General features: G+C 55.0%; 1 protein-coding gene across 5 annotated transcripts; it reads left to right on the forward strand.

Moving 5' to 3' along the window:
• The first annotated feature begins 244 nt into the window (after positions 1-244).
• ATG9A (autophagy related 9A) lies at positions 245-11,582 on the forward strand. Of its 5 annotated transcripts, none has more exons than XM_049768022.1 (16): positions 245-381; positions 1,875-1,930; positions 2,279-2,410; positions 2,499-2,542; positions 3,276-3,340; positions 5,022-5,183; positions 5,340-5,481; positions 5,665-6,413; positions 6,526-6,679; positions 6,809-6,988; positions 7,632-7,880; positions 8,139-8,317; positions 8,430-8,547; positions 9,497-9,716; positions 9,822-9,964; positions 10,478-11,582. In XM_049768022.1, the coding sequence occupies exons 3-16, from the start codon at positions 2,308-2,310 to the stop codon at positions 10,481-10,483; spliced, it is 2,514 nt and encodes an 837-aa protein (XP_049623979.1). In that variant the 5' UTR covers positions 245-381; positions 1,875-1,930; positions 2,279-2,307; the 3' UTR covers positions 10,484-11,582. The 5 variants fall into 5 exon arrangements, with proteins under 5 accessions (XP_049623979.1, XP_049623981.1, XP_049623980.1 ...); XM_049768023.1 differs by having other exon boundaries at positions 248-716; XM_049768025.1 differs by having other exon boundaries at positions 248-716; positions 1,878-1,930.
• The last annotated feature ends 282 nt before the right edge of the window (positions 11,583-11,864 follow it).

The following is an 11,864-nucleotide window of genomic DNA, read 5'->3' on the forward strand; positions in this document are numbered from 1 at the left end:
CAGATTTTTGCAACACAAACCATCCCGGAGTCACTACGGGGCGGCGAAGAGGACAAAACAGCCTCAGCCGAACCTAAAACCCGCCCCCGAGCCCGCATTCTATTGGTTCTCTGGAGGCACCTAAGCCCCGCCTCCAACCCTCTAGTCCCGCCCTCAGACGTTTATCATTGGTCAATGTGTCTCCACCCCTCGCGCTTATTGGCTAGAAGAGTTGTGGCTGACAGTGAGTGGCAGGCGACGGGCCTAAGCGCTCCGGGTCAGACTGAGCCCGGCGAAGCCTCCGAAGCTCCCCCTGCAATCAACCCGGGTCACCCACCATTCCGGAGGGGAAACGCGAGACCCGGGCCGAGCTTGATCAAGGGGGTGCCCGCGGAACCCCAAGTAAGCTCGCGGCGGGTGGCCGGGGTTGGGGGCGCCGCGGGGCGGAGCGGGGGCGCGCAGCCGGAATGTTTTGGTAGCGAGAGCGCGCGCGCGGGCCGTGGGGGCGCGCGCAAGGGTGTCCGCTGTTGGGAGCCGAGCCCTAGGCCTGGGGCCCGGCCACCCCTGGGGCGCGCTGGACACCTCTGGTGGTGGTGGCTGGGTTGAGGGGACATGATCCAGCCCACCCGGGGTGATCATCTGAAGGGCTGGCTCGATCCTTCCAACATCCCCAGGAGCCCCTGAGCTCATGCCCCACCGGCTGGGGGCTCCATGGACCCCGAGTCCACACCAACCAGGTGAGTAGCGAGGTGCCGGAGGTCTTGGGCAGTTCCTTTTGCACCCAGGACTCTTACTCAGGGAGCCCCACTGGGGTTAAGCCAGACCTGAATCCGCACTCCCCTAAGATCTCTACTGGCTTGGGGAGCACAGCCGCTAGACCATGATTGGCTCCAGGAAACCACCACCACCCCCCAATTTGGTCCAGGATCTGAGGTTTCTAGGGACTCCATCATCATTTCCCCACTCAGCCAGACTCTATGCCCGCCTGTGAAGTCTTCCATGCAGAGGGAAAAGGAATACATCAGAAAAGAGTTTAGGGGCTTGTTTCAGAGAAGAAGATGGGAGCAATGGAAAAACAATTCAGAGAAGCAGCCTTGATGACAGGGCTGAAATGATCCTCTTGCTTGCTTTGTTTTGGTGTTGGGACACACCCGGGGCGGTTCCGGGACTCCATACCCTGCCAGGGGAGAAGTTCATTCCAGGAGGTGCTGGGGGGCATGGGGGAGAGAGAACTGTGCAGGGCTGGAGATAGGAGCCAGGCCTCCTGTGTACCAAGAATGCTTTCATTTCTCCTCCTGGTGAGAAGCCACTCCTCAGGTTTTTCTATGTGGTGCAACCTGCATAAGCAGAGCCCAGAGCTGGACAGAGCCTCTGCCTAGCCACAGCCCTCTCTCTCCTCCACACAAAAGGCCTCCTTTTCTCTGTTTTGGTTTTGGTTTTGGCCATACCCAGTGGTGCTCAGGGCTTACTCTTGGCTCTGCACTCCTGGCAGGGATTGGGAGACCATCTATGGTTCCAGGAATTGAACCCTGGTCAGCAGTGTGCAAGCTAGTACCCTGTAGCTCTGTTTTTTGGGGTTTTTTTTTTTTTTTTTTTTGGATTTTTGGGCCACACCTGGCGTTACTCAGGGGTTACTCCTGGCTGTCTGCTCAGAAATAGCTCCTGGCAGGCACGGGGGACCATATGGGACACCGGGATTCGAACCTACCACCTTTGGTCCTGGATAGGCTGCTTGCAAGGCAAACTCCGCTGTGCTATCTCTCCGGGCCTACCCTGTAGCTCTGACCAAACAGCAATCTTTATTTGAAAGGTGGGTGGCAGGGTGGAGTTGGGGTGGATGTTGTTCTGTCTGGCCTCCTTGTTCCCTCACTGGTATCTGACACCTTCTCCTCCAGCAGCTGCAGAGCCAGGGCCCGCAGGCTGGAGTGGAGCGACACTGTCCATGGAGCTGGTAGGGTCCTGCACCTATCTTCAACCCTGGCTTCCAAAGTGCTTCTGGAGCAGAGTTTCCCGGAGGGTTGGGGGAGGGACCCTTCTCTAAACTGAAAGGCTGGTGAAACTGCCACTCCCATCTTGGGGAGGGGGCCAGAATCTGGCTTCCTTCTTACTATAGCTTCAGTTCAGCTTGGGAGGGCCGAGTGAGCCCACTGCCTTCAGAGTCCTGCATTTTCCGTGGATCATGATTCCCCCTCTATCTTGGATCCGAAGACCAAGCTGAAGGATACCTCTCCCTCCTTTTGGCTAATGAGCTAGCCTCAGCCTGAACTTAGGTTCTCTTTCTTTGCCTTGTGCTTGGCAGGTGGACCAGGAGGCTAGGGGGTGGTGGTGATGGCGCAGTTTGACACCGAATACCAGCGCCTGGAGGCTTCCTATAGCGACTCACCCCCTGGAGAAGAGGATCTGTTGGTGCATGTGCCGGAGGGGAGCAAGTGTGAGTGCAGAGCTGGGGCCTGAGGTGGAGGGATGAAGGGTTTATAAATTGCTTGAGGGTTCTGACTTTTCTGCTCCTCTGTCCACAGCACCTTGGCACCATATCGAAAACCTTGACCTCTTCTTCTCTCGAATATCCTTGGCATTTATTTTGGAACCCCCGGATTAGCTCTTCTCCAAGCCAGGTCCCTAATGGAAAGTCAGAGTAGGATTTTTTTTTTGTTTGTTTTGTTACTTTTGTTTTGTTTTGTTTTGTTTTGTTGGGGAGGGTACACCTAGTGATGCTCAGGTGTTTTTCCTAGTTTTGTACTCTGGGATCACTCCTGGTAGTGCTTAGAGGACCATATGGGATGCCAGGGATTAGACTCAGGTCAGCTATGTACAAGGCAAATACCCTGCCTGTTCTCCTATCACTCTGGCCACATCTGAGTGGCTTTGATGGTAACATCTAGAAGAGGATCAGCCTCCTCTTGAGGCTGATGATGATACCTCCAGTTCTGTTAACTCGTGTGTTCTGGCTTCACTGGTGTTCATTTAAAAGGAGCTACTCTCATCATGAGCCTCTGGAGGGCATGCTAATCACCATAGCAATTAATGTCTTTTTTTTATATTAATTCTGTGTTGGCTCTGGGTAAAATACTTTATGTGAGTGATCTCAGACCTAATAAGCCTATGAGTCAGACAGGAGCTATTATTTTCAGTAGACCGCTGCAAACTAAAGCTCTGGGAGGTTAAATAATTTGGCCACAGTCATACAGCTTTAGAAAACCCAAGATTTGAGCCCAGGTGTGTGTTACCAGGAAGATGATTCCTCCGACCCTCCATCACTGTCTCACTGCCCATATTTGCTTAACCATCTTTCGCACGTTTATAACCTCCACCAGAAGAATGGCTTCACTTGCATGCTCATTGGGGAGATCTTCGAGCTCATGTAAGTAGAAGAGGTGAATGATGTCAAGAAATGTATCCCACACTTTCCGGTCTTTGCTCTCAACTAAGTCTTGGGTGAAAGTCTATAAGACTACTAGAGCTGAAGAGACTGGGTTTAGCTATCCAAACTCAAAGCCTCCCTTTTATTTACTTTGTTTTATTTATATATTTTGTTTGTTTTTGTTTACTTAAAAAACATTTATTTATTTAGGTTTTTGGGGCCACACCTGGCAGCAGCTTCAGGGATTACCACTGGCTTTGCACTCAGAAATCGCTCTTGGCATGCTCGGGGGAACATGTGGGATGCTGGGGAATTGAACCTGGATTCATCCCGAGTTAGCTGTGTGCAAGGCAAACGTCCTACCCGCTTTGCTATTGCTCCAGCCCATTTTTGTTTACTTTTATTTTTTGCACCATACTCAATGGTGCTCAAGCTTACTCCTGGTTCTGCACTCAGGGCTCATTCCTGGAAGTGCTCATATGCACTGGAAGAGATCATATGGGATGCCAGGGATTGAACCCAAGTTGGCCATGTGCAAACAAGCACCCTGCCTATTGTATTATTGCTCCAGCCTCAACATCCTCTCCTTTTTACTTTACTTTATTTATTTATTAGGTAACACATGGCAATGCTCGGGAGTTATTCTTAGCTTTCTACTCTAGAATCACACCTGGTGGTGCCCAGGGGACCATCTGGGATGCCGGAGATTGAGTCCTGGTTGGCCACCCGACCCTTATCTCTCCAGCCCCATCCTTCCTTTTTATTCTTTCATAAGGAAAACCAAGTCCCGAGTTGACCCCAACCTTCTCAGCAGCTTTAGCTGGTCAGAGTCCAGCCAGTATGTCTCCAATACCCACCACTTGCTGAGAAAAGTGCCTTTGTCCTGTCTTGGTAGCGGTTTAGGTCCATTCCCGAGCAGAGGAAAAGTCATAGGTCAGAGAGGTAGGGCGTTGGGAAACCATCTCTCAATAGCAAGAGTTCAGATCCTCAGAGAGCTTCTAAACTCTCAAAAGAAAATGGAGGGTGGGAGTAGGTTGGGGAGCAAACACCAGTCATCAGACCTTGAAAGTGTAGGGTCAAAGCCCTAATACAATAGGCAGGTCATTTGCCTGGTACTCATTTGACCCAGGTTCAATCCTCAGTACCCCATATGGTTCCCCATCTCCGCTAGGCGTGATCCCTGAGTACAAAGTGAGGAGGAAATCTTGAGCACAGTTGGGTGTGGCCCCATTACAATAACAACAATAACAAGTAAAGTATAGAGGAAGTAGAGGCAGAGATGACCTCTTGGTGAGCTAAGCCTGAGATTTAGGGCTTGTTTGGGCCTGAGAAGGTACCCAGGGGCCAAGTCCAAGGGCTCTCTCTGTTCTCCGTTTCTCTAGAACTTTTCTCATGCCCCTTCTGCTTCATCTAACTCTTTCCTGGCAGGGACAGAATCCCTCTGACTCTTTTTTTTTTTTTTTTGGTTTTTGGGCCACACCCTGTGACGCTCAGGGGTTACTCCTGGCTATGCGCTCAGAAGTTGCTCCTGGCTTCTTGGGGGACCATATGGGACGCCGGGGGATCGAACTGCGGTCCGTCCTAGGCTAGCGCAGGCAAGGCAGGCACCTTACCTCCAGCGCCACCGCCCGGCCCCAATCCCTCTGACTCTTACACTGCTTCCCTCTTTGTATCCCCGCAGGCAGTTCCTCTTCGTGGTTGCCTTCACCACCTTCCTGGTCAGCTGTGTGGACTACGACATCCTCTTTGCCAACAAGATGGTGAACCACAGCCTTCACCCCAGTGAGCCCATCAAGGTCACTCTACCAGATGCATTTCTTCCGGCCCAAGTCTGCAGTGCCAGGTAAGATCCCCCAATCCCTGGAGTGGGTGGAATCTGAGACCTCCCTGTAAAACCTTAGGAACATGGACTCTGTCTCCTCAAAGCCTTCAGGATAGAAGCATGTAGGCCAAAAGGAGGTGTCAAAAGTCTCCCCCTCTCCCTGTGTCCTCCTCTAAGGATTCAGGAAAATGGCTCCCTTATCACCATCTTGGTCATCGCTGCCGTCTTCTGGATCCACCGACTCATCAAATTCATCTATAACATTTGCTGCTACTGGGAGATCCACTCCTTCTACCTGCACGCTCTACGCATCCCCATGGTGCGACTGGTTAGGGGGTCCCAGCAGTCAACCCTACTGCTTGCCATGGCTTTTGCAATCGGGGAGGGCGAGATGGGTGGGTCTCCTCCTGGGGCCTCTCAGGTGTCTTTGGGAGAAGCTGTTAGAAGGTTTCACTTAGCTTCAGTGTCTTCACCCCATGCCCCTTGTCTCTCCTCACCCCAGTCCGCCCTGCCCTACTGCACATGGCAGGAAGTACAGGCCCGAATCGTGCAGACGCAGAAGGAGCACCAGATCTGCATTCACAAGCGCGAGCTGACCGAGCTGGACATCTACCACCGCATCCTCCGCTTCCAGAACTACATGGTGGCTCTGGTCAACAAGTCCCTCTTGCCGCTACGCTTCCGCCTGCCTGGCCTGGGCGAGGTTGTGTTCTTCACTCGGGGCCTCAAGTACAACTTTGAGCTCATCCTCTTCTGGGGCCCCGGCTCACTCTTCCTCAACGAGTGGAGCCTCAAGGCCGAGTACAAACGCGGCGGGCAGCGGCTGGAGCTGGCACAGCGCCTAAGCAACCGCATCCTGTGGATCGGCATCGCCAACTTCCTGTTGTGCCCACTCATCCTCATCTGGCAGATCCTCTATGCCTTTTTCAGCTATGCCGAGGTGCTGAAGCGTGAGCCCGGGGCGCTGGGGGCGCGTTGCTGGTCCCTGTATGGCCGCTGCTACTTACGCCACTTCAACGAGCTGGAGCATGAGCTGCAGTCACGCCTCAGCCGCGGCTACAAGCCTGCCTCCAAGTACATGAACTGCTTCCTGTCTCCGCTGCTTACGCTGCTGGCCAAGAACGGCGCCTTCTTCGCTGGCTCCATCCTGGCTGTGCTCATCGCACTCACCATCTACGATGAGGACGTGTTGGCCGTGGAGCACGTCCTCACCACTGTCACCTTGCTGGGGGTCACAGTGACAGTGTGCAGGTAGGCCCCCGGGGAACAAGGTGCAGGAGGAGGGTGCATCGTGACCCCCCACTGCGCCTGGGAAGCGGGTGCCAGGCCAGGTGCCCCGTCTCACTGGGCCCTGTTTCGCCAGGTCCTTTATCCCCGACCAGCACCTGGTGTTCTGCCCTGAGCAGCTGCTGCGCGTGATCCTCGCCCACATCCACTACATGCCTGACCATTGGCAGGGTAATGCCCATCGCTCACAGACCCGGGACGAGTTTGCCCAGCTCTTCCAGTACAAGGCAGTGAGTGGAGTCAAGAGTTAGGGCCTACTGGAGACTGGCTGATAGCCGGGGACGGGAGGGGCACAGGGAGTTGCCACCACCCCTACCCACTCCCTCCTGACCCTGGGGACCACCCCCTCTTCCTCTCAGGTCTTCATCCTGGAGGAGTTGCTGAGCCCCATCGTCACGCCCCTTATTCTCATCTTTTGCTTGCGTCCTCGGGCCCTGGAAATCATTGACTTCTTCCGCAACTTCACCGTAGAAGTGGTTGGGGTGGGGGATACCTGCTCCTTTGCACAGATGGATGTTCGCCAGCACGGACACCCTCAGGTACAGGGGACCCTGGCAGAGGAGGTGGGGCAGAGGGACAGATGCCATGCTGGCCCAGATAGGACTTTGGAGATACCTGTGCTCTGTATTTGTCTCAAGTTACGTTCCTGAAGGACTGTTTTGTTTGTTTATTTTTTTGAGCACATACAGCTATGCTCAAGGCTTATTCCTAGCTTGCACTCGTGGATTATTCCTGGCAGGCTCAGAGGACCTTAGGGTATGCCGGGGATAAAACTTGGGTGGACTGTATGCAAGGCAAGACCCTATCCTCTATATAATCGCTCTGGCCCTGTGTTTGTTTCTGGCAGTGCTAGGGATGGAACCCAGATCCTTGCACATTGAGAGGAGACAATGAATGTTGTTTTCCTTTGAGTCACAACCCAGGCTTAGCAATTTGTTGAAAGGCAGCCTAGCCCAGCTCACAGCTTCTCTGTTTAGTATTTCCTAAACAGTGCTGGATTTGCACTCCTGCCAGGCTTCCTTCAAGTCACTGGCCCTGAATGTGTCCCTGGGACCAGGGCCAGCCATGTGCTGTGGTGGCTGCCATCCAGGAGCAAGGACTCCCTGTAACAGCAAAGGGGCACAGAGGGCTGGCTCGGGGTGTGGTGGGGGCGCCCTGCTCATGGCAGCTTTTTCCGAGCAGTGGCTCTCCGGAGGACAGACGGAGGCTTCAGTGTACCAGCAAGCCGAAGATGGGAAGACTGAGCTGTCACTCATGCACTTTGCCATCACCAACCCGGGCTGGCAGCCCCCACGTGAGAGTACTGCTTTCCTTGGCTTCCTCAAGGAACAGGTCCAGCGTGACGGAGCAGCTGCTAGCCTTGCCCAAGGGGGTCTCCTCCCCGAAAACGCCCTCTTTACGTCCATCCAGTCCTTACAGTCCGAGTCAGAGGTGCGTTCCCAAGAACCAGGGTGGCGATTGAGGGAACTCCGGGAGTGTAGGGTTAGGCATGTCCCTCCCCCTTCCATCAGTTCCTTTTGGGTTATAAGGCCTGAGATGCAGAATACGAGGGCACCTAGAGACCTAGCTTCTGGTCTGAGGTTTCTTTGTATTTGGAGTTTGCAGCCACACCTGGGGTTGGTAGGGTAGAACTTCTCAAGAGTTACTCTCAGTTTACCGAGATTTTTCACACACACTTTTCTTTGCTAGCCACTGAGTCTCATTGCAAACGTGGTGGCCAGCTCTTCCTGCCGAGGCCCTCCACTGCCTCGAGACCTGCAGAGCTCCCGGCACAGAGCCGATGTAGCCTCTGCCTTGCGCTCCTTTTCCCCACTGCAGCCCGGCCAGGCTCCTGCTGGCCGGGCCCCTGGCGCCATGACAGCGTCTGGGTGAGTAAGTGGTGGACACCTGTACAGGGGCCGAGACGGGCAGGGAGTGGAAGAAGTGGTATAAACCCCAGAACTGTTGGTAACTGCTGCCTTTGTTTGCCGGGAGGGACAGGGCGGATGCCAGGACAGCCAGTTCTGGGAGCAGCGTGTGGGAAGGCCAGCTGCAGAGCCTGGTTCTGTCAGAGTACGCATCTACCGAGATGAGCCTGCATGCCCTCTACATGCATCAGGTGAGAGGCCAGCCACCCAGGATTTGCAGAGAAAGCGCTCCATGTGGAGTACGAAGAGGATAGGTGCACAGCCCCTTCACCACTGATTGTCAGCCCTGTTCCCTGCCCAGATCCCCTTCCCCAAAGTACCAACATGGCTCCATGGCCATGTTTTTGGCTGCTTGTCCCTTGAACTCCTTTCCAGTTTTATGGCACTGGGAGTGCAACTCCAGTCTCAAAAGTACAAGGACTCTCTGCTTTCTGACACCCCATCTTCTGCTCTAGTGATCTCTGTAGCATTGAGCAGAGACAGACTACCATCTGACAGACTGGGAGTATCACAGTGATTTCCTTTCTACCCTATACCCACCCACCACCCACCCACCCACTCAGTAAAGGGGCCTCCAGGTCTGGGCCTTTTGTCTCTTTTGTTTTGTGTTCTATGCCTCAGAATCACAACTTACTTGTTTTGGGGGGAGGAGGTAGTAAGGCACATTAGACTGTGCTCAGGGCTTAGTCCTGGTTCTGTGCTCAGAAATCACTCCTGATGGGACTCGTTGCCATATGGGGTACCAGGGATCAAACCCAGTTCAATCCCATGCAAGGCACTTGCCCTCACGATTTGTTCTTGAATCCAATGACTCAGTAAAATGAAAGCTTCTTGAAGCTTCTCCAGGGATCCATCCACTAAAAATTTCACTCAGTGAGCCTGCAAGGAGCGATTTCTGAGCACAGAGCCAGGAGTAACCCCTGAGTGCCACCAGGTGTGGCTCCCCCCTCCTCCCAAAAAAAAGTTCACTCAAGAGCAGCCTGTGTTTATTTTGCACTAATATTCTAGGGCCCCAGAGCAGGGATTCTGGGTGAGGTGGTCCTAAGTGGGGACTGGCTGATGGTGGTGTCAAATGGATACCTGACACCCTTCTGCTTAGTACTGATGAAGCCCTTGTGCCCCACCCCCACCTTTCCCCAGCTTCATAAGCAGCAGGCCCAGGCTGAACCGGAGCGCCATGTGTGGCATCGCCGCGAGAGTGATGAGAGTGGCGAGAGTGCTCCTGAAGAAGGAGAGGGTGGCCGGGCACCCCAACCCATTCCCCGTTCTGCCAGCTACCCCTGTGCCACTCCCCGACCCGGAGCCCCTGAGACCACTGCTCTGCACGGGGGTTTCCAGAGGCGCTATGGTGGGATCACAGGTATAAAGATGGATCACCCCACCATTGGGGGAGAGGACCATGCAAGTCCCAACACAGGGAGCCCTGCAGCTCTCAGCACCCTTGCTTCCTGGTATGTCCCTCCAGATCCTGGCACAGTGCCCCGGGCACCTCACTTTTCCCGGCTGCCCCTTGGAGGCTGGGCTGAAGATGGGCAGTCAGCAGTGCGACACCCCGAGCCCGTGCCAGAGGAGGGCTCAGAGGATGAGCTCCCACCGCAGGTGCACAAGGTAAAGGTCCCAAGCCCTGGCACTCAGAGCCCCCGGGCACAGTGCTCCCTTCTATCTGCTCTTTGGCTTCTTTATCTTTTCTGTTTTTTTGGTTTTTGGGCCACACACGATGACGCTCGGGTTACTCCTAGCTATGTGCTCAGAAATCGCTCCTGGCTTGGGAAACAATATGGGACACGGGGGTGGGGGGTGGGGGGGGGAGGGAGGATTGAACCTCAGCTAGCGCAAACAAGGCAGACTTACGCTCTCTGGCCCCCCCCTTCTGGCTTTTTTTTTGGGTCACACTCGGCAGTGCTCGGGGGTTACTCCTGACTCTATGCTCAGAAATTGCTCTTGGCAGGCTCAGGAGACCATATGGGATACTGGGATTCGAACCACCGTCCTTCTGCATGCAAGGCAAACGTCCTATCTCCATGCTATCTCTTTGCCCGCCCCCTCTGGCTTCATAACTCAGTTCGTTGCAGGGTCCCAGAGTTGAGGCCTGGTATCCCAGCTGCACTTTTCTCTCTGCAGGTTTAGACAGGGCTGAAGAGGGCCCCTGTATCGCTGGATGGAGGTCGCTTTTGCTGGCCAATTTGTGCACCCACCGCGGACGGCTCCTCTTAGTGTTGCTTGGAGTGTGGTGTTTGTGTGTCTGTGCCTGGCCAAGGGAGGTGCCAAGAGTGGGCTTGCCACAGCCCAGGAGAGGAGCTGGGGAGACCTAGGGGCCAAGGCACACAGGACTCCTCCCACCTTGGCGGCTCAGAGTGTGGTGCTAGAACCTGGTCCCAGCCCCAGTACTGCCACCTTTGCCCCCAGACCTGTGAGTCCCTGAAGGACTTTCCATGCCAGAAGCTGCCAAGCAGGGAGAAGCTGTGCCAACTATGGCGTGGGGACACTGGGCTTGGCCCCTGGAGCTCTGTGGTGTGCTGCCCCTGAACAGATGAACAGCTCAGGTTGTGGCCCGTACCTCACCCCAAGTTCTCTCCCAGTGCTGTAGCCTGTTGGCCTCCCCTGCTTCCCGCACAGCACTGTGCGGGCTTGGATGTGCAGTGCTTCCGCTTCCCTTCTGTTTGCCACATCGAGGCCCATCCTCATCCCTACTCTGTTCTGTTGAGAGTTAGCTTTGGCATTGTGTTGGTGCAGCTTCCCTCCCCTCTCTTTTGACACTAAGAAGGTTTCTAAGCTACAAGAAACAGAACGGAAAGCCTTTGCTGCCCTCCTTCCCCACCCAACAGAACGGCCTCTGGGGGGGGCCAGAGGCCTTCCGGACACCCAGTTTCTGCTGCTTTTGCCCCCACATCCACCTCTCCGCCCGCCCAGGGTACGACACGACAGGCAGTGCCCTCGGTGGTCTACCTCCCAGCAAGAGAGCTCCGCCATCCCGCTTGGTTTGGTTCTCCCCTCGAGGCAGGTGGAGGGGCTACTGGACGCCTTAGGCTGGGCTTGGGGCTGCTGCTGTGCTGCATGCTGAGACCCGGCTCCAGCCCGGCCCTTCGTGTCCTGCCCCCCCCCCAAGACCCCCACTCCTGCTCGGGCAGGGCAGGCCGAAGACGGTGCGTGTGGATTGCGCTGCTGGACCTCACCGCAGAACGGGGTGGGGACCGTGTACAGCTTGAGATGAGCGCCCTTAATAAAAGAAGGGACTTTGACCTGGTCGTTCGTGGTTTCTTGTGTCTTCATGCGCCCTAGGAGCACATGCTTGTGCGTGTGTGTCATGCAGGGGTGTGGGGGACCCAGTGGCCAAAGCTCCATTCCACAGGGAGGACTAGTAACCTGGAGGTCAAAGTCAGATTTCCCACCTGGAGCACCTGATTGGCCCAACTAGGCCCCACTATTTGTTTTTTGGGTTGTTTTTTTGTTTTGTTTCTTTGGGGCCACACCTGGTGACACTCCAGCTCTGCGCTCAGAAATCGCTCCT

Source organism: Suncus etruscus, chromosome 2, assembly GCF_024139225.1.
Source record: "Suncus etruscus isolate mSunEtr1 chromosome 2, mSunEtr1.pri.cur, whole genome shotgun sequence".
In the NCBI taxonomy this organism is placed as follows: Eukaryota; Metazoa; Chordata; class Mammalia; order Eulipotyphla; family Soricidae; genus Suncus; species Suncus etruscus.

What these genes read in the sequence shown, in the direction of transcription:
- ATG9A (XM_049768022.1), top strand. Translation starts at nt 2,308, where the DNA reads ATGGCGCAGTTTGACACCGAATACCAGCGCCTGGAGGCTTCCTATAGC. An exon ending in CCTTACAGTCCGAGTCAGAG is followed by an intron (nt 7,881 to 8,138) that starts GTGCGTTCCCAA and finishes TTTCTTTGCTAG; the next exon opens with CCACTGAGTCTCATTGCAAA. An exon ending in GGCGCCATGACAGCGTCTGG is followed by an intron (nt 8,318 to 8,429) that starts GTGAGTAAGTGG and finishes CGGGAGGGACAG; the next exon opens with GGCGGATGCCAGGACAGCCA.